Source organism: Balaenoptera physalus, assembly GCF_965194825.1.
Source record: "Balaenoptera physalus genome assembly, chromosome: 10".
Lineage (NCBI taxonomy): Eukaryota > Metazoa > Chordata > Mammalia > Artiodactyla > Balaenopteridae > Balaenoptera > Balaenoptera physalus.
In genome coordinates this window covers 111,351,780-111,375,588 of record NC_138889.1, presented here as the reverse complement: position 1 = coordinate 111,375,588, position 23,809 = coordinate 111,351,780, and the positions used below count along the sequence as shown (strand labels likewise).

Below are 23,809 nucleotides of genomic sequence, written 5' to 3'. Positions count from 1 at the left end.
TTTATTTCCTTTTCCATTTTTTTGCTGGAGAAGTGGGGGAGACAGTGGACTGAACCTGCAACTTGCCTTTAAAGATCTCTAATGAGACCACAGCAGCTGGGGAGCAGAGCTGAAAGACACAGGGCAGATTCCCCCAAAGAGCTTTGGGTTTTGATGGGAAAATGTTGGTTCACATCTCAGAAATCTTTCCCCCATGTGCCACGTCACAGTTATTTTAGTGAAATTGTTTATTTGGTTTCTAGTAGAAGGGGAGCAAGTAAAATTCCTCCTAAAGACCAAACTAGCTCCCTCTTTTTTTTTTTTTACAGCCTTGTATTACCACACAAGCACGATTTTAGCTTATATGGTTTAATTGGTTCAACTTGCTTCACATCACTGAATAAAGTAAAATATTCTTTGTGTGTGTAAGGTCAACTTGGAAGTATTAGCACAGCCTTCAGAAACTGATCCCTGCTACCGCCATACTCACTTTTGTTATTTTGGGGTGAGAAATGATGTTTCTGGGGAAAGAGCGGTGGCCGTTCTTTTCTCACACTCCTTGGCCCTGTGGAAGCTGCAGGTGCAGTCGTGTGTTAGCAGTGGCTTCAGTGAGGTTGAGATTTTCAGTTCTTGGTCTGAGTCTTGGAATCATCATGTTTTCAAACTTTGGGGAAAATGGAAAATTCATTTTATTTTATTTTAATTCTATTTATATATATATTTTTTACTGAAGTAGAGTTGATTTACAATGTTGTGCCATTCTCTGCTGTACAGCAAAGTGACTCAGTTATACACATAGAGACATTCTTTTTTCATATGCTTCTCCATCATGGTTTATCACAGGGTATGGAATATGGTTCCCTGTGCTCTACAGTAGGACCTTGTTGTTTATCCATCCTACATATAATAATTCACATCTGCTAATCCCACACTCCCAGTCCTTCCCTCCCCCACCCCCTCCCCCCTCCCCCTTGGCAACCACAGGTCTGTTCTCTAAGTCTGCAAGTCTGTTTCTACTTTGTAGATAGGTTCATTTGTGCCACATTTACTCCTCAGCCATAAAAAAGAACGAAATAATGCCATTTGCAGCAACATGGATACAACTAGAGATTATCTTACTAAGAGTGAAGTAAGTCAGAAAGAGAAGGACAAATGCCATATGAGTTCATTTTATTTTAAAGGTAACAGTGATGAAGTTTAAAAAAAAGGGGGGAGGGGGAGATAAATGTATCTTAAAAATATAACTTAAAAATGCCAAAATAGCCAAAATGAAAAAGATGGGCAACACCAAATGTGGGTGAGAATGTGGGGTAACTAGAGCTCTCAGGTGTTGCTGGTGGGGATACAGAACAGCAGCCCCATCTTGGAAGGAAGGCAGTTTCTTGTAAAGTTAGAGCTGCACCACCCCGTCACCAGCCATCGCGCCCCTAGGGAGGTTATGAACAAGAGAACCAAAGCTACGATACCCAGCAGGATGAGTGATGCTCGTAAACGGGGTGCTAAGCACAGGAAACCAGGCACAAAGAGTATGTAACCTATGATTTCCTGCGTGTGGCATTCAACACACGGACATAAGCCATGTGAGGTCACCTGTTGTCTCAGTTGGCGAGGGACAGGGAGAAAATTGACTAGAAGGGGGTGATGGAAATGCTCTATTTCTTTTCTTAATTTAACTTTTTAATTTTATATTGGACTATAGTTGATTTACAATGTTGTGTTCGTTTCAGGTGTATAGCAAAGTGATGCAGTTATACATATACATGTATCTGTTCTTTTTCAGATTCTTTACCCATATAGGCTATTACAGAATATTGAGTAGAATTCCCTGTGCTATACAGTAGGTCCTTGTTGGTTATCTGTTTTATATATAGTAGTGTGTATCTGTTAATCCCAAACTCCTAATTTATCCTCCCCACCTTTCCCATTTGGTAGCCATAAGTTTGTTTTCCAAGTCTGTGAGTCTGTTTCTGTTTTGTAAATAAGTTCATTCGTATCATTGTTTTTAGATTCCGCATATAGGTAATATCATACGATATTTGGCTTTCTCTGTCTGACTTAACTTCACTCAATATGGTCGTCTCCAGGTCCATCCAGAAATGCTCTATTTCTTGACGGGAGTGATGGTTACGTGGGTTACATACGTTCATCAAATTGTACACGTACCTTCTTTGCATTTCGATGTAGGTACTTTGACCTAAATGAAAACAATTTAAAAATTGCGGGGATAGAGGCCCTTGGAGAGCTCTGCGTGTGGAGTGGTTATGACAGGATGTTTGGAAATGAAGGCTGATCTTCCATTTGTGACAATACGTGTAAGAGAATGTCTTTCATCTCTGCAGATACTGCGATAATTTAGAAGGAAAAGCGTCACGATGCGTTAGCCAAAAACTGATTGTGCACACAGGTGCGTGTATACATGCCACACCAAGCAACATGGAAACCATTGTGTAACCTAGCTGTATTATATGGTGTATTGATTTTCATTGCTGTATTCCTTCAACTTCTTAGGTGTGTTTGAAATTTTTCCCAACGAAACCTTGAGGGTGGAGGGGATAAAGGCTCTGTGTAAAGATAAGACAGAGGGAGCAATTTCTGCTCCTGCGTTTCCATCGTGACAGTAGCCCCAGCCCCACCGCATGCACCCTAGAAACCAACCACGTTGAGGGGATTCTCAAGCCATCGTGTGCCCCCATCATGTCTGATCTGGGTCTTTGCCGGGGGAACGTACGTGTCTGGGAGGAAGGTAAAGAGATTCTCCGTACTCTTGTGCTAAGCAAGCAAGGTCTTATTGGCTGAATTGTGTCCCCAAATCCCTATGTTGGAGTCCTAACCCCCAGGACCTCAGAATGAGGCTATGTTTGCAGAGGGGTCTTTAAAGAGGTGATTAAGGTGAAATGAGGTCACAAGGGTGGGGCCCTAATCCCATAGGACTGGTGTCCTTATAAGAAGAAGAGACCAGGACACAGACACACACAGAGGGACGACCCCATGAGGACACAGGGAGGAGACGGCTGTCTACACACCGAGGCAAGAGGCCTCAGGAGGAACCAGCCCTGCCCATACCTGGATCTCAAATTCCAGCCTCCAGGACTGGAGACAGTGAATGTCTGTGGTTTGAGCCTCCCAGGCTGTGGGACTGACTAGGGTGGCCTAAGCTGATTCACTAACGGGTGTCTGGTGGCCTCAACTGTTACTGCTTTCTTTGGTTGCTAACCTGCAGAAAATGGTGCTGAATTTCTGCTTCTGAATCAGATCTCATTATTAATCTCTCCCGGAACTCTTTTCAGGCAAGGGGTCCTTGCCTAAGCCCAGGTGCAGGAGAATTTTCTGGGGTGAGAGCCATGCGAGGCCATGTACGTAGGACGGAATTATAGCCCCAGGCTTTGTGATCAGATGACAAGGTCTACCTGTATGAAAGGTACACACCTAACTTCCTGGAGCTCTTAAAGCCTGTTCCCTCATCTGGGAAACGAGTCACAGTGGCTCTCCTTCCCAGGCGTGAGGATTAAATCAGATAACTGCATTTAGGTGCTCGGGTGAGCATGCGTGTTGAGTCAGCGTGAGCCGTCTTCGTTGCTATTAATTTGACCACTGTAGTCATCTTTATTACAGCATGGTAGAAGCCAACCTAGGAACGTCTGTAATCCCCGAAATCTCAGATCCTCACCACACAGTGGTTTCATTCATTCTGCCCTGTGAGTCAGGGGGACTGAGGGGGCAAGTAGAAAAGTCCTACGTCCCCCGTGGGTTCCTGCCTCTCCAACCTGTTGGTCCCAACGGGAGCTGCCCTCATGAAGGCAGTTTTTTTTTTTTTTGCAAACGACGAAGAACTGTTTGCTTTTTATCAAGATTCCTGGGAGCAAACGGTGTCCTTCAAAGCCATTGCTATTTCAAAGGAGAAATTTGCATTTTATTGGCAAATCCATCTGGGAGAGGGACTATACTTTGGGTCCATGGGAAGGAATCATTTCTCATTCTTTCATGCACGTGGTAGACTTTTATGCCTCTCTTATGGCTGCTTTTCCCTTGACTGTCATGAATATTTTATACCACTGAGGACTGGATAATACCGTGCAAAGGGTCTCTTCTGCAGCAGAGGGGTTGGGGGTCGCGTTCCCCTTCCCGGGGCCTGGGAGGTTTCTCCCTGGTTGGTGTTGCCACAGCTGGAAGTAGACCAGCTAGATCGAGTCTGACCTCACGTGTTGATCGGGTCAGAAACTTCCGAACATTGAAGAGAGGTTTTCTCCATAAATATGAATTCTCAGCACCCACCGCGGGTTCAGCATCTCCGTGTGAGCAGGGAGGAATTCTGGTGCTGAGCCCCAGCCTCCCTGGGAGGCAAATGACAGAGGCCAGTGTCCTGCTCTGAAACAGCTTTAACCTGACAGCACCATGTGCAGCACTTAGGAGTGTAGGCTCTGGAGTCTGGAGACAAATTCTGAATGGCTGTGTGAACTTTGAGGCTTCCGCCTGGTTTCAGGTGCAAAGGGACAGACGAGCGCCCCCCCCCCCCCACCGCCATGGGGACTGGTGAGTGTGCCCAGGCTGTGGTCACCAGGCAGTGTGGAGTGGAATTGTAGGAGATTGAGAAGCGTGGCCACGGTGACTTGCAGCCCCTCCCCAAAGAGGTGGAGTGTATTTCCCCTCGTGCCTTGACTCCGGTCATGTGCTTTGACCGGTAGAATATTCCAGAAGTGGTGCTGCAGAGTGGGGTTCCAGAGCCTACCCTCTGGAGGCTTTGCAGCTTTAGATTTTGCCCAGGTGGAACGCTGTTCTGAGGCCACCGTGTAAGGGAGTCGGGTCTGCTGAGGCCAGGAGGCCTGGTGGAGGCAAACACGTGAGCCTCGGTCAATGCCAAGACACGCAGTGAGGTCATCGGACCCACCAGCCCAGCTGGACCCCCACTTAAGGCATGGGGAGCCCACGTCAGTGGTCCTCGGAGCCGTGCCCCGCTTTGCTTCGTGGAGGCTTCTTAGGCAGTGAGATATTTCACTGATGCGCTAGCAGATTATGTTCTCTTTTATTCCCGGTCTATTAAATTTTATCATGAATCAGTATTAAGTTTCATCAAATGCTTTCTGGTAAAGTACTTACGAAAATTGATAACAGTTGCTGCAACCATCAAGCTGATCCTACTGATTTTCCCTTTTTTCTGTTAATGTGATGAATTATACTGATTGCTGTTTTATTCCTGTAATAAGTCTACGTAATGGTGATGTCTTCTCCTTCATACACAAACCTCTGCATTTGATTTGCTCCTATTTGTCTGGGATTCCTGCATCTGTGGGAGAGGTGACTCTTGCCCTTGCGGAGCCCTGGTACTGAGACCATGTTGGCCTCGTCCATGGAGTTGGGGAAGTTCTCCCTCTTTATTCTCTGGAGGAATTTGGGTGAGATGGGTGTTAGTTCCTCCTTATGTGTTTGGGAAACCTCATCTAAGAAGCCACCTGGGCCTGGAGCTTTCTTTGTGGAACTTCAGGCTCTGTTGTGAGCCATTGATCAGTATGAACAATTTTAATCCTCCAAGCATCATAGAAGGGTTAGACTTGGAATTATCCCCAGTTACAGAGGAGGTGAGGTAGCTTGTCTGTGGTGTCCGTGCTAGAGGGATCCGCGCCGGGGAGTCTGTGGCCGTGACCACAGCACCACACTGCCCAAGTGAAGTCTGACCACCGCCCAGGGTGTCCCCTTCACTCCTGGGCCAGGGGACAAGGAGGCCATTTCACCCCCAGCCTTGGGGTTCCAACAAAGGAGAGGCCTCTCCTGGACGGGTGTCCCAGGAATGCTCAGCGTCCCCCTTTAACCTGGGGAGGCAGGTGGGTCACCCAGCATGGCACTGCCCATACGGCAGCCTCGCAGCCCTGGCTGCTTCGTCTGGCTCAGTGCCGGAAGCCCCTGGAGCCGGAACTTGCGGTGGTACGGATGCCGATTGCCCCCACTGCCGAGTGGGGCTCTCTCCAGGCAGCCCCGCTGAGGTTGGTGTGGAGTCCCTGGGCCTCCAGGTAGCACGTCAGTTTGCAAAGGCTCCGGGCTCCACAGGGGATCTGTCTGGAACCTGTAGAATTGCCCACGGCCTCCCTGGTCCGGAGCCCAGCCTAGAGGCGGCGGAGACTCCCTTGCCGTTTGTCTGATGGAGTCCGTGACCTCTGACCCCCCTGAGCCTGGGGCCCGGTCCCCTCCCTGCATGCCTGAAGGATGCTCAGGGGTGAGATACCTTCCCAGGCTCCCGGGTCTTCGGGTGTCAGTCACTTCCTGATTCACCACTGGAGTCTCAAGTAGGGGACATGGTGTCATCTGGAAGGAAAACCAAAGAAGGGGACGGGCCGAGCCTGGGTTTCCGTCGTTGCCTTTGTGTGGAGCTGTTTTCCAGTTTTGGCGAGGACGTGTCAGGAGCTCAGAGCCGCCTATGAATAGCTCTGTGTTGGGAGGCACATTTGGCTTTGGGGAGAGGAGGATGCTTCCTTCGGGGCAGGAGAGTGGGTTTCCTCCGCATTCTGGCTGCAGATCCCAGGAGATGACGGCTTCGCCAGTGACGAGAACAGAGGCAGCTTCTCCCTCACCCAGATTCCAACTCCAGCGCCAGCCCAGAGGGGTGCAGCGGGGCCCACCGTGGGCACCACTGCAGGGCCGCAGCATCTCCAGGGCATTGACCGCCCACCACCAGAGCCAGGAGACCGAGCGGAATGTCCAAATGGGGCAGCCCAGCTCCCTGGCAGATTTACTGACCCTCAGGTACCAGGGTCCGTGTGCACCGCCCCTCCTCCAGCCCTCGCAGGAAGGCATCTACTTGGAGCTCAGCACTGGACCAGGTGACAGGTGGAAAAGGATGCAAGTCCACTTGATACCTGGGCTCAGACAGGGTCATTTCCTCACGTGCAATGCAAACTTGCGCAAACCAAGGAGAGCTTTAAAAGAGACCAGATTAAGTGCTACGTGGCATAGGGCATGGCAAATGGCGATGCTCAGATTATGGTGGCTGGGTGGGTGGGTATGTTGGTGGGTGTTTGGGTGTGTGGATGGGTGGATGGGTAGCTGGGTGAGTGGATGAGTAGATGATTGGGTGGGTGGGCGATTGGATGGGTGGAGGGATGGTTGTATGGGCGGGTGCCTGGGTGGGTGAGTGAGTAGGTGATTGGGTGGGAGGGTGAATGTGTGGTTGGATAGGTGTGTGGGTGGATGTAAGGATGGCAGGATGAGTGGATAATTGGATGGATGGTGGAGTGGATGGGTGGACGGATGAGTAGGTGACGGGAGTGTGGTTGACCAGGTGGGTGGGTGGATGGATGGATGGATGAGTGGGTAGATGGATGGATGGATGGGTGACTTGAGCCCACAGAGGATGTTCTGCACCTGGTGCTGGAGTCTTCCAGGAAACTCTGTGGAGGGGGCTGCCTGATACAGGAGGGGTAGAAATAGATGAGCAGAAAGTCTGAGCAAGGACCAAGCAGACCGCCTTGCACTCTCCTCCCCTACCTGCCTGTCGAGTTAATTTTCCTCCATCAAATCTTCCCCTGGGTCTGTCCTTGCTCCTGGTGCTGTACGGAACCCCCTCAGCCGTGTGAGCCTGACTGCCCATTCTGTTCCTTACATTTCCCCATGGTGGTCCTTAAGCCCCACGGGGGGCGCAGCATGTTAGGAGACAGTGTGGGATTCCAGCCATCTGGTTGTGGGACAGCCTTGAGGGTAGGACTGGGGTTTCACCCGGGCCCCCAGTGTCTGACACAAAGCCTGGCACATAGTGGGTGTGCAGGGTCAGCTTCCTTTGTTGACCTGGGGAGGGACGACAGGCAGGTGCCCAGTGCAGTTCGGGGGTGGCACCTCACACCACCTGTGGGACCCTGAGCAGAGAGCTGCACCACGCACAGCCCTGACCTGCCCAGGCCCCCGTGTGCATGCAGCGTGGCCCGTTGGCCCGAGACCTGGACCATTTTCAGGCACCCAGGATGGCTGCACCCTGAACCTTTCCTCCGCTTACTCACTGAGTGTGTCCCTGAGTCTGCAGGGAACAGTCACCTTGGCCCAGTGTCTGCCCACAGGAAATCCACAAGCATCGCTGCTGGGGGGGATGCAGAGACTGGGTGGATGGGAGAATCTGCCTCTTTCAGATATAGATTAGAGGGTTGAAATAAACGCCAGAAGTGAGGGGCTCACTGGGAATTTGGGGCACTTCCTCTGTGCCGGGCCCCCTCTACTTGCACAGAGGCTTGACATGGGAATGAGGATGGGGCAGAGCTCGGGGTTCTGGAAGGACATCATCCCTGTGCATTTCCTCCAGGCTCTGTTGGAGCACTGGGGTGTGGGCAGGCGGCCGCTGGGGCACATGTGGGGTGAAGAGAAATGCCCAGGACCTGAGGTGTCGAGATGCTGGTCACAAAGGAGCCTGGAGCCCGGGCCCAGCCTCTCGTGAACAAGGCAGCCCCATCTGCTGTCTTCCCCGGGATGCTGGGTCCTGCTCTGCTGTGGTACCTCCTGTGGTGCCAGGTGGGGTCCCCAAACCTCATCTTTCTACGAGCGTAATTCCTTGTGAGCTGTGTTGTCATATATGGATTTTTTTTAATATAAATTTATTTATTTATATTTGGCTGTGTTGGGTCTTTGTTTCTGTGCGAGGGCTTTCTCTAGTTGCAGCGAGCGCGGCCTCTAACTATCGCGGCTTCTCTTGTTGCGGAGCACAGGCTCCAGGCGCGCAGGCTCCAGACGCGCAGTCTCAGTAGTCGTGGCTCACGGGCCCAGTTGCTCCGCAGCATGTGGGATCTTCCCAGACCAGGGTTCGAACCCGTGTCCCCTGCATTGGCAGGCAGATTCTCAACCACTGCGCCACCAGGGAAGCCCCGTCATATATGGATTTTGAAAACATCCTTCAAGGACCAAATTTTGTAAAAAAAAAAAAAAAAAAAAAGGGTTGAAATCCAGTGAATTTGAGGTGTCAATTTCCGAGTTACAGAAACAGATCGAAAGCCCTGCCCTTGCCCTTGGCCATTCAAGTCCAGGAGGAGGAGGGAGCAAGCTTGTGGAGCGGGTTTTGCTGCGGGGTGGGTTGCCCTGCCAGGTGGAGAGGCGTCTGGGGCACCTTTCCCTGCCCACCGCGTGCTGCTGTTGGGGAGAAGATGTGGGTTGCCCTTGCCAACCTTCCTGCATCCTCAAGACTCCCCACGGCCTGGTCACCAAGGCAGAGCCCCTGGGGGCATCGGGCAGCGGGTTCGATCTGACCTCGTTCTCCACACTCCTTTGGCCTCTTGGAAGGGACCTCATCAGCCTCGGCAAAGGGTCATGACTTCATGGCGCATCCCCGCATCCTTTGAAACTGTAACCGTCGATGCTGCCCGGACCATTGTAACACCTGAAATGCATCGTGTCAGTAACAAGGCAACATCTGAGGCTTTATAAAATGAGCCACGTTCAGGTGCTGACTCTGTCTCGGGACAAGAATTATGGGGACCCCCAGGCGTGAAAGCCTCGCCCTGAGGCGGCTGTGTTAGGCGGGGAAGCGCAGCCCCACTTCTGCGGAGAGGAGGGGACAAGAGGGGCTCCGCGCGTCTTCCCTGGAGGCCTCGGCAAGTGCCCGGTGTGGACCACAGAACTGGCCACCTGCCATCTGGGTCCTCCCCCACCCACTGCCCGGCCCCTGGAGACCCCTGGCGAGTTGCTCTTCCTGTGGCTGCCCTCACATCCTATGGTTTCTCCCCACCGCCTCCCCGTTCCGCGGGTTTCTCTTTCCCTCTTCTCTGCAGAAGCCCCGGCTCCCTTAGCCTTTCCCTTCTGAATCCTTCACAGGACCCGCCAGTCTGTCCCCCCGCCAGCCTCTGCCCTTCCCCCCCTCCACCGCATCCATCCTGCCTGCAGTGCGGACCGATGGGGCTCGTTTACTGCTCCGACCAGGAGTGCCTCCTCCTGGTACCCCCGCCAGCACCCTCCCTGCGTCCACCCCTGAAGCCTGGCGATGGGTGAAGAAAGGAGGGGACAGGTGGAGCCTCTGAGTCCAAAAGGGAGTCCTTGCTGTCCTGGGTTTCCAGACATTTCCCCTCGAGTTGGACACCTGCCTTTCCTTATGGCCATGCCCAAACGCCTGGCTTTGGCACGTGTTGCTGAGATGGTGTTGAGAGCAAGACGCGAGAAGGAAAGTTGAGTTAAGGGAGGGGGTGTGGAGCTGGGGGAGGAGGACAGGTGAGCCGGGAAGGGCTCAGTTCTCACTTTCAGGTCCTGAAGAACCTGTAAATGGCAGCGTCCATCCTTATAGAAAGTGCATTTGCCTGCACTTTTCACAACAGAGAATTCTGTGGTCACTCAACCGACTCAGCATGCTGAACGTGCCTTGTCGTAAGCCCTCGAGAACAATCTGTCATATTTTTCCTTGTGCTGCTGTTTTTCTAGTAAGGCGTCTGAACTGCGATTCTGTTACAAGTTAACTTTTTTAAAAATGCCATGTCGTGAAAATCAAAATTATTTATAGACATCATTCTGTGCCTTGAAAATTAGATCAAGATTCTGGCCCTGCATGTCTTGAGTTATTAATAATATCTTGGCTTCAGCACTGACTACTGTGTGATGTCAGGCAAGTTACTTAACCTCTCTGTGCCTCAGTTTCATCACATGTCAAGTAGAGATAACGATGCCCACTTCATAGGGTTGTTAGGATCAAAGAGGCTCTATCCATGTCAAGCCCTTAGAACAAACAGTGTGTCTACCTAAGTGCTTGGTATAACTTGATTTTATTATTATTATTGATATTGTATGCCTGGAACCAAAGAAAACAGACCCCAACCTTCTGCCTTCTTTACGCATCAGACCAGCAGCCAGACGCTTGCTGGTTGGAACTGAGACGCCTCCATCAAACCCAGCCCGCTCTCCATCCTCCCATCATACGCTTAGTGGGATGCCCAAGCATGGGGCGGGCAGCAGAACAGGCAGGCGGCTGCTTCCTGCAAGAAAGGACTTTCCTGGCCTTGAAAACATCAAGGGAGAAACAGTCAGCCAATTACCGCAAATACAAGCTTGCATTGTTCTCACTTGCATCGTGGACTCGGTTCTTTTGGCCAGAAGAGCGCATGTGGCTTCCATGCTGCGGTAACTCAGTTTGCAGCCCTTAAAGCTTTTCTTTGGAAGCATAAGCTCGGAATTGCTGGTTGCGGGTCCCTTTTTAGGTTATTTTCAGCAGCTCTCCTGGGTGTGCATTGCAGTGCAGCTGTGCGGTGTGCACTTGGATGTTTCTGATGGTGTGTTTATCGTGGGGGCTTAGGGGACCTTTATAATGAGCTGTCTGCTGCTTACAGACAAACAGTCAGTAATAATCATGTGAACAACAATAGTGACAGCAGACTTTTTTAGGACTTACCGTGTGCCAGGCTTTGCTCTAAACCTTTACATACGTAAAGGTATTCTCATCGAATCCCCACACCAAACCCATTTAAAATATATATATGTTTGTTTATTAATTTGGCTGCACCGGGTCTTAGTTGCGGATCTTTGTTGCCACGTGCGGGATCTTCGTTGTGGCATATGGGATCTTTAGTTGTGGCATGCAAACTATTAGCTTCGGCATGCGTGTGGGATCTAGTTCCCTGACCGGGGATCGAACGTGGGCCCCCTGCCTTGGGAGCCACTGGACCACCAGGGAAGTCCCTCAAACCCATGTTAAAGCTGAGAAAACCGAGGCCCGTGGATTAAGCGTCATGCCTGATGTCACCTAGTACAGGTGTGGGATTTGCAGCCAGGCAGCCTGAGGCCAGAGCCCCTCTCCTCTACGGCACCTGTCTGTCTTGCCAGCTTCACGTCAGGCTTCGGCTGGGGCCAGCCTGTAGGAATAGGTGAGCCGTGGGGAGCGGCGTCTCCCTTAGAGAGGAGGGCATCTCGGTGTCTGTCTCTCTGATTGAAGGTGCCTGCCTGCTTACCTTCACTTCCCGCAGAAGCAACAGCTCGGGAGTCTGGACAAGATTACGTGGAGGCGAGTAGCCGCAGAGAGGTCCATATGCCCGGGACCATCCTGCTAACTAGATAGGTTCTCCCTGCTCAGCTGTGCGCTGTCCCAGACCCCTCCTCCCTTATCCTCCTTAGGGCTGGGTCATCCCCGCCCACCCGCCCAGCCCCCACCCCTGCCTGTGGAGGGATGGCTGTTCCAAAGCCCCAGTGTCTCTCCTAACACCTGCCTGACTGTTCAGGGTGGGTCCGTGTTCTCGTATTTGACCTTCTCACCTTCTGGTCCACACAGGTGGACTTTTACCTTTTTTTTTAGTTGCGGTAAAATACGTATAACACAAATTTTACTGCCTTAACCATTTTTAACGGTACGGTTCAGTGGCATTAAGTACATTGCAACCATCACCACCGTCCCTCTCCAGAACTCTTTACATCTGGCAAAACTGAAACTCTGTCCCCATTAAACAACACCCCCCCAGCCCCGGACCCCTACCGTCTACTTTCTGTCTCCATGAATCTGACTCCCCCAGGGACCTCATGTGAGTGAAATCACACGGGATTTGTCCTTTTGCATCTGGCTTATTTCACTTAGTATAATGTCTGCAGGGCTCATCCATGTTGTAGCCTGTGTCATAATTTCATTTCTTTTTAAGGCTGAATAATATTCTATTCTATGTATATACCACATTTTATGTATCCGTTCATCCATCAGTGGACACTTGGGTTGCTTCTACCTTCTGATTATTGTGACTAATGCTGCTATGAACACGGGTGTGCAAATATTTGTTTGAGTCCCCTCTGTCTTAATGTGCTCAGGCTGCTATGACAAAATACCATGCGCTGGGTGGTTTAAACAACAGGAATTTATTTATTTCTCACAGCTCTGGAGGCTGGAAGTCCGAGATCAGGGTGCCAGCGTGGTCAGGTTCTGGTGAGAGCTGTCTTCCTGGCTGGCAGACGGCCACCTTTGTGCTTTGTTCTCACGTGGCAGAGAGAGCAAGCTCTCTGGTGTGTCTTCTTATAAGGGCGCTAACCCATCATGGGGGCCCCACCCTCATAACCTTATCTAATCTCATCCCCTCCTGAAGGCCCTACCTCCTAATACTGTCACTTGGGGAGTTAGGGCCTCAAAATATGAATTTGAGGGGACACAAACATCCAGTCTGTAGCATTCCACACCCTGGCCCCCAAATTCATGTCCTTCTCACATGTAAAATACATTCTTCCACCTCAACAGCCCCCAGAATCTTCATTTGTTTCAGCACCACCCCCAAACTCTCAAGTCCAAGTCTCATGTAAATATCGTATAAGTCAGGTGTGGGTGAAACTTCAGGTACGAGTCATCCTGAGGCCAATTCCTCTCCAGCTGTGAACCTGTGAAACCAGACAAGTTATGTGCTTCCAAAACATGACATTGGGTCAAACATAGGTTAGACATTCCCGTTCCAAAAGGGAAAAGTCAGGAAGTAGGAAGGAGCAACAGGTCCCAAGCAAGTCCCAAACCTACTGGGGTGAATTGATCAGACCTTAAGACATAGAACTCTCCTCTTTGGTTCAGCATTCTGTCCCCTAGGCCCGTCGGGGCGGCAGTGTCACCCACACAGTGTGGCAGGGTGGTCCTACCCCCAAGGCTTCTGGCAAAGGCTCTCTGACCTGTTGAAACCAAGGCAGTGGCCCTGATGTTCTCTGACTCACTTTTGGGGTCATTTTCCCCTCTTTTTGAAGAATAGCACATGTTCACAGTTGAGTGGCTCTATCGTGCCGTCTTGTCAAACCCCAGAAGTCCGACAGCCTCCCCTCACTTCACCCGACTCTACCCTCTTCCGTGTAAACTGGCAGTACCTATGCACGTATAGTTCTGCAACCTCGTTATCACGTGATGGTCCAGCCACACCCTCAGCGTTCTCTTCAGAACCTGCTTTGTCATTTCCTGCACCACGGACAGGCTGAGGATTTTCCAAATCTTCAAATTCCAGTTCCTTCTTACTAAACAATTCCTCCTTCAATTCATCTGTCTTTTTGCATTTTACCATCAGCAGCCCTCCAGCACTTTGGTTGGGAATCTCCTCAGCTAAACGTCCATGTTCATGGCTCACAAGGTGTGCCCCCCACAAAACCCCAGGACACAAGTCGGCCAAGCTCTTGGCCACTCGATAACAAGGATCACCTTTCCTCCAGTTTCTAGTAACAAGTTCCTCATTTCCATCTGAGATCTGATCAGAATAACCTTTAACATCTATATTCCTACCATGCACCTCAAAACTCTCCCAGGATCAACCCACTTCGAAAGCTGCTTCCACATCTTTAGTTATTTGTTACAGCAGCGCCCCACTTGCACAATACACACACACACACACACACACACACACACACACACACACACACACACACACACACACACACACAAAGAGATTTATTACAGAGGCTGAGAAGCCCAAGATCTGAGGTCATGGCGAGCTGGAGGCCCAGGAGAGCCGATGGTGTAAGTTTCAATCCAAAAGCCAGCAGGCTCAAGACCCAAGAAAAGCTGACGCTTTTCAGAGTCTGAAGGCTGGAAAAGAGAGATGTCCCAGCTCACAATCAGGCAGCAGGAGTTCCCTCTTACTCAGCCTTTTTGTTCTAGTCAGGTCGTCAACTGATTAGATGAGGCCCACCCACACTATGGAGGGCAATCTGCTTTACTCAGTCTACTGAGTCAGATGTTAATCTCATCCAGAAACACCCTCCCCAAAACACCCAGAATAATTTTTGGCCAAATGTCTAGGCCCCCTGTGGCCCAGTCAAGATGACACATAAAAGCAACCATTATACAATAACTGCTTTCAGATCCTTTGGGTGCATCCCCAGAAGTGGAACGGCTGGATCATGTAGTAGTTCTATGTGGAATTAAAAAAAAAATTTATTTATTTACTTACTTACTCATTTGGCTGCGCCGGGTCTTAGCCGCAGCACACAGGATCTTCGCTGTGGCATGCGGGATCTTTTAGTTGCGGCATGTGGGTGGGATCTAGTTCCCTGACCAGGGAGCGAACCCAGGGCCCCTGCATTGGGAGTGTGGAGTCTTAGCCACTGGACCACCAGGGAAATCCCATATGTGGAATTTTTTTGAGGAACCCGAATGCTGTTTTCCACAGCAGCTGTACCATTTTGCATCCCCACCAGCAATACACAGGCCTTCCAGTTTCTCCACATCCTTGCCAACACTTGTTGTTTTCTGTCTTTTGATAGTAGCCATCCCAACGGGTGGGAGCGAGCTTTACCTTTGAGGGTTTGGCTGGAAGACAACAAATGATTCTTTTCTTTTTTTTTGGCCACGCCACGTGGCTTGCGGGATCCTAGTTCCTGACCAGGGATTGAAACCCGGGCCCCCCGCAGTGGAAGCGTGGCGTCCTACCCACTGGACCACCAGGGAATTCTGACCAGGAATGATTCTGACCATTTGTCACCTAAATGACATTGGGTCACGTGTTACGTGTGACCCTGCAGAGCCACCCTTTTACGTTCACATCATAAATGCCAGCACACTAGGTCACTGGCTTCTCAGGGCCTGTGAGGACCTCCTGCCCGGGTTCCTCACCTCTGTCCCTGTTGTGTTTCAAGGATCCGTGGTCTGAAGCCTGGGTCCCCGATAGGTGGTCAGCGTGCAGGAGGCTGGTGAAGCGCCTTTCACCAGATGGTTCTAACCCTGCCCCTGAAATGGCCTTTGCTTTCCATCCCCACGGCCCCCGGCTGGTGTGGAAAGAGGCTGCCATGGCTCCCCTGACATTAGCAGGCCGGGGAGGGGGCTGGATTTGGCTACGGGCTGCTCCTGTCGGTGGCATCCTTGGAGGACACCTAGCATTGGGTGGGGCCCAAGAGTTGAAATCAATGTCACTTCCAAGGACGGGAGCCTGGGGTCCCTGGGTTTCCGTAGCGCCGCAGGCCCCGGCCCCCATGTGAAGCTGTATCCATCAGGGTTCTCCAGGGAAACAGAGCTAGCAGGATGGAGATATATATATGTATATATATACTTAAGAGGTTGCTTGTAAGGAGTTGGCTCCCAGGACTGTGGGAGCCGGCAGGTCTGCAATCGGAAGGGCAGGCTGGGAACTCAGGCAGGAGCTGGTGCTACAAATTGAGGCAGAATTTCTCCTCCAGGAAATCTCAGTTTTTGCTCTGAAGGCCTCCAGAGGACTGGGGAAGGCCCACCCACATCATCACTGAAAGTTGACTGACGGTCCATGTGTGTGTCTGCAGGCTGGCATCTGAACGCCCGGCTCGTTTGAGGGTGGAGACGGCCGCCCCCGGGCCCACCAGGTCTCCCCGTCTGGGGCACGGAGAGCCCTGCCCATGGGGGCTCTGGTTCAGGTCTCCCCAGGAGCCCCAGGCTACTCCAGGGGACTTTGGCTTCGCCTGTCTGGCTGCCACAGTGCATCAGGGACCACGTGGCCTCTTTACTTTAGTCAGTGCATCTGTAGGGCTCAAGTTGGACCGTTTCCTGTAGGTGCTGGTTTCGTTGCTGTGCACAGGTGCATGGGTGGAGTTTTTTTCTGCTTGAGTGAAAACCAGTGAACAGCTTTGAATGCTTTTTCGAGATTTCCCCCTCCCTCCAGTTATGGGGACCAGTCAGAGGAATAGATTCCCCCCCCAGGGGAGGGTGTAGGGACCAGTTGGGCTTGGTGGGAATGCAGGACGTGGTCCATGGGAGTTTCCAGGCTCAGCCCCTTGAACTGCCCCCGCTGTGGCCTCCTGGGCCGAGGACTGTCTCACGTAGATTCTCACAGAATGACGGCCTCGCTGTCGAAGAATGCCCAGGGGCCTAGAGAGGGGCAAAGTGGGAAGATGTGCCTCTGCGTGGGACCGATGGGTGTTGTAGCTGCCATTTTAGCAGTTACGATTGGTCCACACCATGGATGGGCCTTGAGGGCACTATGCTGTCTGAAATCAGACAGAGAAAGACAAATACTCTATGATCTCACTTCGAGTGGAATCTAAACCAGACTCATAGAAAAAGAGATCAGATCTGTGGTTCCCAGAGGCAGGGGGTGGTGGAAGTGGGTGAAGGTGGTCCAAAATTGGACTTCCAGTTACAAGATAAATTAGCCTGGGGATGTCACTTTCAGCACGATGGTTACAGGTAATGCTGCCGTGTGGTACACGTGAAGGTTGCTAAGACAGTAGATCCCCCATGTTCTCATCACAAAGAAAAAAAATTTTTGGAACCATATGAGGTGATGGACCTGAACTAAACTTATTGTGGTCATTTCGCAAAATATGTAAGTCAAGTCATTATGCTGTACACCTTCAACTTTGTGCTGGGTATCAACTGTATCTCAATAAACCGGAAAAAAGGGAGTATCTCTTGTTTTTAAAAAAGGAAGTTCTGTTTGGGCTCATTCTGCTGTCAGGCCGTCAGGATGTGGAAGAGTGTCCTGCACTTAGCGCTTTAACGTGATTCCCACTCTTGCAGGTGGCGATCATAGCTGGTAACTTCGAGCTGGCTGAGTACATCAAGAACCACAAGGAAACCGACATCGGTGAGTAGGCCGGTGGCGAATGAACTGTGAGGGGTTCCGTTTGATTGGTTGCCTCGTTAGATTGGTTCAGAGTCTGCTTTTAGCAAAACTTCACGGAAAGCAGAGTGCTAGCATCTTCTCCGCCTCTGTTGCTCCGGTTTCTTAACTCTTGGCAGGGTTGGGGTAAGGAAAACCTTAGACGTCAGGCGAGGACGCCGGCAGTGGCTGCAAGGCATTGCTGTCTGTCCAGAGAACCAGATCACTTTGCAACTCATGGAGATGGGCTTATGGGAAGACTCTGTAACGTACATGATTCCATTCAAAGTGAGAGATGGCAACGACATGAAGCAGGAAAGAGCCAGGGGCGTCCCCTCCCCTCCGTCCTCTGCATCCCTCCCACTGTCTGCTGATGACCACTCCCCTTTCTAGTACCCCTCGTGCCAACCAGGAGGACTGTCTCTGGGGCTCCTCCCCTCTCCCATCGCCCTGCCGGCGGCTGGGCCCAGTCTTGCATCTTGGAAGAGCCCGCTGGCCTGTTTCCTCCAGCCCCGGGCTTACACAGGACATGCAGCGGGGAGCAGTCCTACTGGACCAGCAGCGGTGAGATTTCAAGATGGTGCCATCCCATCGGGGGGGGGGGGGTGGGCAGCGGGGGCCCAGGGCGCCTGGAGAAGTAGCCAGATGGCGTCTGTGTCTTGTTGCCTGTGCCCCTCACCCTGAGTTTGGGGCTGGGGGCGAGCGATTCCGTGTGTTTGGCTGTCCAGTCTTTGCCGTGTCGAGCGTCTGGCGGGCGCCCGCCTGCCCCTGAGAATCGCACAAGGATGCGGAGCTGGATGTCTGCTTGCCTCATCCGGTCCCCTGGGCCGAGCATCGGGGCCTCCCAGAGGCTGCGCCCGATGCTGACGCGAGCCCTCCCGCGAGCCGGGGCGGACCTCCTAATTGCTCTGAGATCCGGGCCTCTGCCATGGCCACATCAGCATCTTCCTAAGCACATCGTGCAGATGGGCGAGTTCACGCCCGCAAAGTGCTTTAGGAAATGAACTGAGCTCTCCAACTCTAACCACCACCCCCCTAAGACGAGAGAGCGGTACAGTCAGACAGGGTTGGCTTGAGGTCTAAAAATACCGGTTCCTGTGAAGGGAATGGGAACTCTCTTGGGCGGGGCAGGCATCCAAGAAGACAGGTGTGCAGGCCCCAAGCATGACCGCGGGATGGTTAATGGCCCCAAGGACCCCTGGATCTCCGAGTTTCTGCGATGGTGACAAACTTGGGGCTACCTACCATTGTTGTTTTCACTTTCCCTTGCCTGGGGCCCGCACGCCAGGGGGAGGCGTGAAGTGGTTTCCTTACCCAGCCGTCGGAAGGGAGCCGAGAGAAACTAGGGACTCCACCCCCTGCCCCCAAGCCCTGCCCTACACATTCACACCCCTCCCCACCCCAGCCATGAACCCATCCTGCTCAAAAAGTGCCCATGTTAAAACCCAGGTCGGGGAGGTTCCTGGCTTGTCTCTCCCATTTCCTATCTGGGATGCAAACACCTCTCTACAAACAGGTTTTCTTATTATAAAAATAATACCTGTTTGTTGGGTGAACACATTTTAATCACCACTCACCCGCTCGAATCAATGATTTCTTTAAACTGTAAAGGGCTTGCCCTGTCGAGAGATGGGGTAGTCACGGTGGGCGCGAGCGACTTCCGTGTGTCATGGTGCGGAGACTGAGGTTTGAGGTCTGCCTGCTGTACCTTTGTAGACGCCCTGGGGCTCAGTGAGGATGCGGGGTGGCTTTTCCTATCAATCCATGCCCCTCGTTACCTGCGCCGTGGGCTTTCCCTGGCGTGTCCCAAAGGGAGAGGATAGTACGGAAAATCTGCTTCCCTGCCGGGTCCTTTCAGCATCTCCAAAGGAGGGGGAAAAGAGTCCTCTGCTCTCCTCTGGGTCGTCTGACTCAGCATCTGTGATCGTGAACGAGCAAACTGTGCCGTTTAAGTGGATTCTATTGAAAATTTCACAGAGAGGCGATGAAGGGCACGGAAGCTGTGGGTCCCTCGTGGGTGCAGATGTCACTCAATGCATTCATTCTCAGACGCACAGTAAATCCATCCTAAGATCCCGATTCAGCGTCGTGTTAACTAAACCTCGAGGTTTGAACCCGGTTGTTTGCTCTGTGCCCTGAGGCCCCCCCAGCTTTGCATCTCCCCTCGTTACCGGCGAGGCTGGATGCTGGGCGTGGCGGGGGGGGAGGGTCTGGCGCTGTCCCACCCCCCGTGTGAGTCTGGCTAAGTCCCGCGTGCGGGTCGGTGCCTGCCATCTCCGAAAGCCGCCCTGCCTCTGGGGGAAGGAGTAAGCCCAGGGAAACAGCCAACCCTTTCTGAGCCTGCGAGCCCAGCATCCCATGCTCCTCCAAGGATGCGGTCGCTGTCTGCGTGTGACCAAGGACGAAGCTGACATGGGACGTGGTACTTGAGTTGAGTTCCCCCAGAAGCAGACCTTGAGGCAAGGATTTGAGGGAAGTGGTTTGCCGTGGAGGTGGTGCCAGGCGGCAGCGGTGGGAGCACGGAGAGTAAGTCTAGAAGGGACAGGACGCCAGCTCAGGTGCCTTAACGAGCAGGTACCGCAGGCACCTGAGACCCAGTCCCATCAGGACCTCCGGGGGGTCGCGGGAGCGCGCCTTGGCCTTGTCTCACCCCAGGGGAGAGGTGACTTGTATATTTACCCACCAGGTCAAGTTCCTGTTAGTTCAGGCCTGCTCCGTGCCAGGGAGGACCCTCTTCGGGGAGACGCAGGTGCCCGTAGGGGCAAGTGGCCCATGTACCCGGCGCACTGAGTGCCAGTGGGTGTGGGCAGGGCTCCAGTGGCATCTCCCAGGGGGGACTCTCCCAGAACCACGTGGTAGAGTGATTGGCTGGGCCAGGCCTTGAAGCCAGGCTCCCATGACTCTGGGGGGCTCTGGGCTCTCCACCGCCAGTCTCCCTGCCTCCCTGTGAGCCTAGAACAGGGGGCTGCACGCCAGGGCTTCAGGCAGCAACGCAGGCTGGGGCAGGGGAGGTTGGGGGTCTTCACACAGGCTGGCGTTGGAACCGGGTCTGGACGCGTGGGTGGAGGGAGGGAGAAGGAAGAAGAGGGTTCTTGGGTCCCAGACCGCTGACAGGGGATGGTCCCACAGGAAGTTCTCCTCTGGGCCTCCTGGTTCAGGCTTAGCGCTCTGTGGTGGCCAGAGTTGAGCCTCTCTCCGCCGAACTCTGCTCCCCAGGTGGGCTGAGAGGGCAGGGGCAGGGGAGGAGGAGGACACTTCGGGGGCAGCGTGAGGCTGGGCCTGGGGGCTGCAGAGGGCTCATCCGAGAATCAGTAGGATTAGGACTGAGGTACGGGCCCTGCAGACCAGCAGCCCCGAGCCGTGCCGTCAGGACGACCCCGGAAAAGGCTTCGCGGCTCAGGCAGGCCTCTCACCGCCCGTGGGTGGGTTTTCAGGGGGGAAATCCTGCCCTAGAGCCTCCCTGTCTTCATCCAAGGCCCAGGTTAAGCCCTCACCTACGGAGCCCATTGTTTTCTCTCCTAGTCCTGATTCCTCCCTGGCTTCCACATTTAGTTTTCACGTTTCAAAGAGAAATGTCGAGCCCGATGCTTCTCTCCCGCTGTGACATGTTCAAGGGCACCGGGACCGCTTCTCCCCTGCGGGGTCAGGGTCCTCAGGAGCCCTTGCCGAGGAAGGACACGGCCTGCAAGCTGCTCTCTGGAGGAGGGACAGAGAACAGGAGGCAGGAGGACAAGCTTTGGGGATAGAGCCACCTCCGTGGGGCGACCGAAGGGAAGAGTTCTGACAGGAAAACCTCAGAAGTCATTGGTCCAGAACTCCGACACCCCTGCCCCCCAGTTCGTTCCAGTCTCGAGGAGAATTCACGCCTCCGGGAAAGGCGGAGACAGCCTTTCTCCCCGCTGTGCTGTGCTTGAACACCCCTGGAAGGCCTGGGAGGAGGTGAACTGGCAAGTTCCTAAGGGGCCTCCTCTTTCCCCTCCGCCGCCTTCTTTCCAGGAGCATTTCTTGGTGCATTCTCTCCCCTTGGGCTCCCTGCTCATCTGGGGCTTCGGAAACATTCGTTTGTCCCAGGCCTGGCCCTTTAGGAGCTGATGACACAGAGGGCGATGTCCTCCTTGCCTCCCTGCCCTTGGGGTTCAGGAGTTGGTTGAAAGGACCACAGACCCCGGACCTTCCAAACGGGGAACTGCCCAGCAACCGCTGTCCCAGGGAGAAAGGCGCACGTCTGCTCAGAAAAGCAGCTCCCCATGCACTCGGCCTCTGTGATTGTTGCATCCACCCCGCTTCCCCCACGTCCCAGTCCCCAGCCACCTCGGCTGCTTTTTCGTCCCCCCCCCAAGCCAGCCTTCTGTGTTTCTGGCAGTCGATCCCCTAGATGGGGAGTTCTTTCCTGTTCCTGACTGTTCTTGACGCGCCGACAGAAACCCTCCGAGGCTCCCCAGTGGCCGGCAGCGCGTGCCAGGTGTGGGTGCCCCTGGGGAGCTTGTGTAGAAAGCAGGTGCTCAGAGCAGCCCCTCCCCACCGAGAACCTGACCCAGGAGGTCTGGGGTGGCCCCTGCCATCGCCGTTTTCCATCCTCCAGCAGTTCTGACGCTGGACATCTGAGCCCCAGTCTACCTCTGCTTCCCTCTGACCCTCCAGGCCTGCCTGCCCTGCCCCCATCTCTGGTGGGCTTGCACAGAACACGAGGATGGGGCTGCCATAACAAAATGCCACCAACTGGGTGGCTTCAAACAGCCGAAATGTATTCTCTCGCGGTTCTGGAGGCTCAAGTCCAAAGTCAAGGTGTCGGCAGAGCTGTTTGCCTCTAGGTGCTCCAGGTCAGGTTCCTTCCTCGCCTCTCTCCCAGCTCCTGATGGTAGCTGCCAGTGCTTGGCATTCCTGGGGCAAGGAGATGCCTCCCTGCTCCTTCACACCGCCTTCCTCCTCCTTCACACCGCCTTCCTCTCTGCCGTGTCCCAGATCTCCTCTGCTTTCTCTGGTAAGGCCATCAGCCTCTATATTTAGGGCCCACCCGAAATCCAGGACCATCTCTCCTTGAGATCCTGAAATTAATTACATCTGCAAAGACCCTGCTTCCAAATAAGGTCCCGATGATAGGATCCAGGGATTAGGACTCGGACACGTCTTTTGGGGGCTGCCATCAACCCCCCGAAGGGCACTCTCATTGCTGTATGACTGTCACTCTGGGCTGTTACAGCGCCTGGCGCACAGTGGGGCCTCAGTAAATGTCCGCTGAATGAGTGACCCCCTCCCCCGCCGGTGTTCCCACTCCACATCCAGCCCCTCCCCGCCCGCTCTTCTTGACATAAAATCCCGATTTCCCGGCACCTGGAGTGGGGTGTCAAGGAGCCGAGCCCTTGTGGGCAAATCGATTCCTGGCTTGGATGTGTTTGCCAGAGTGCAATGTTCTCTGCCCCGAAGCATCGTCAGAGGCGGGGGCACGGGGCAGTGGGTCGTGCTGGGGGCAGTGCTCTCCGCCCACACAGCAGGTCTTCCTGGGGCCACGTGAGATTGGGGGTCTCCAGTTGGTCGTGTGTGAGGCTCCCTGGCCACATGGCTTTTCCGCTCCAGCTTCTGTGGCTTGGCTCCCCTGACCCCCCGTGACCTGGGAGGGTGCTGTCAGAGTCTGTCTTGGTCAGGGCTATCTTTCGTCTGCCCCCGGACTCTTGAGTGGTAGGTGTCTGGTATGATTGCTGGGGAACTTCACAGGCCGTTTGCCTCTTGTTGCAGCCTCAGGAATCACGGTCGGGGTGCTGGAGAGGGATGGGGCGGGGGCCGTATTTCTACCTTATGATCTTCAGCAAAATTTGACTTATAAGCTGTACCACAGCGTAGCAGCGATCCAGAAGAATGGGGACTCACGTCCTGTATCTGAGGCTGCTGGCTCTTGCCTCTGTCAGGAGGTGCCCGTGGTGCTTGCTAGCAGGCTTGTGTTTATCAGACATTTAGTGGGGCTCAGTGGGGGCTGGGACACCATTCTGGAGAACACAGCTTCACACGTCAGGATCCTGAACTCAGAGAAAATGAAGGTAAGACTCACCTTTGCCTAAATCGTGTTGGGTTGCATTTCTGAAGGTAAACATGGTGGAAGGATCCCCCAGATTCCAAGTTAGGCGTGGGGTTGATTCTGGTGTTCAGAGTGAGCACATTGAAATGCTACACATTTTCCTGACTTTCTACATGCAGCCTAATCAATGGGATGCCTTTCTGAAAAAGTCCCTTTAACGGCTCGAATATCCCCCCGCCTCAAGTCACCTTCGTGGAGCCAGCCTTCGTTTTCCAGACACAAAAGTGCCCCGCCGAGAAATCAGGGCACTGAGCAAGCTCCGCTGTGGCTCTAGGGGAAGACGCTAACCGTATTGAAACACAGGAGGTGATTCATG

General features: G+C 53.2%; 1 protein-coding gene across 1 annotated transcript in view; it reads left to right on the top strand.

Moving 5' to 3' along the window:
* Nucleotides 1–23,809, top strand: part of SHANK2 (SH3 and multiple ankyrin repeat domains 2) — a 559,042-nt gene that overhangs the window by 199,852 nt on the left and 335,381 nt on the right. The window contains exon 11 of the mRNA XM_082476803.1: nucleotides 17,342–17,408. Coding sequence (XP_082332929.1) covers nucleotides 17,342–17,408 — 67 coding nt within the window. The remainder of the gene's footprint in view (nucleotides 1–17,341; nucleotides 17,409–23,809) is intronic.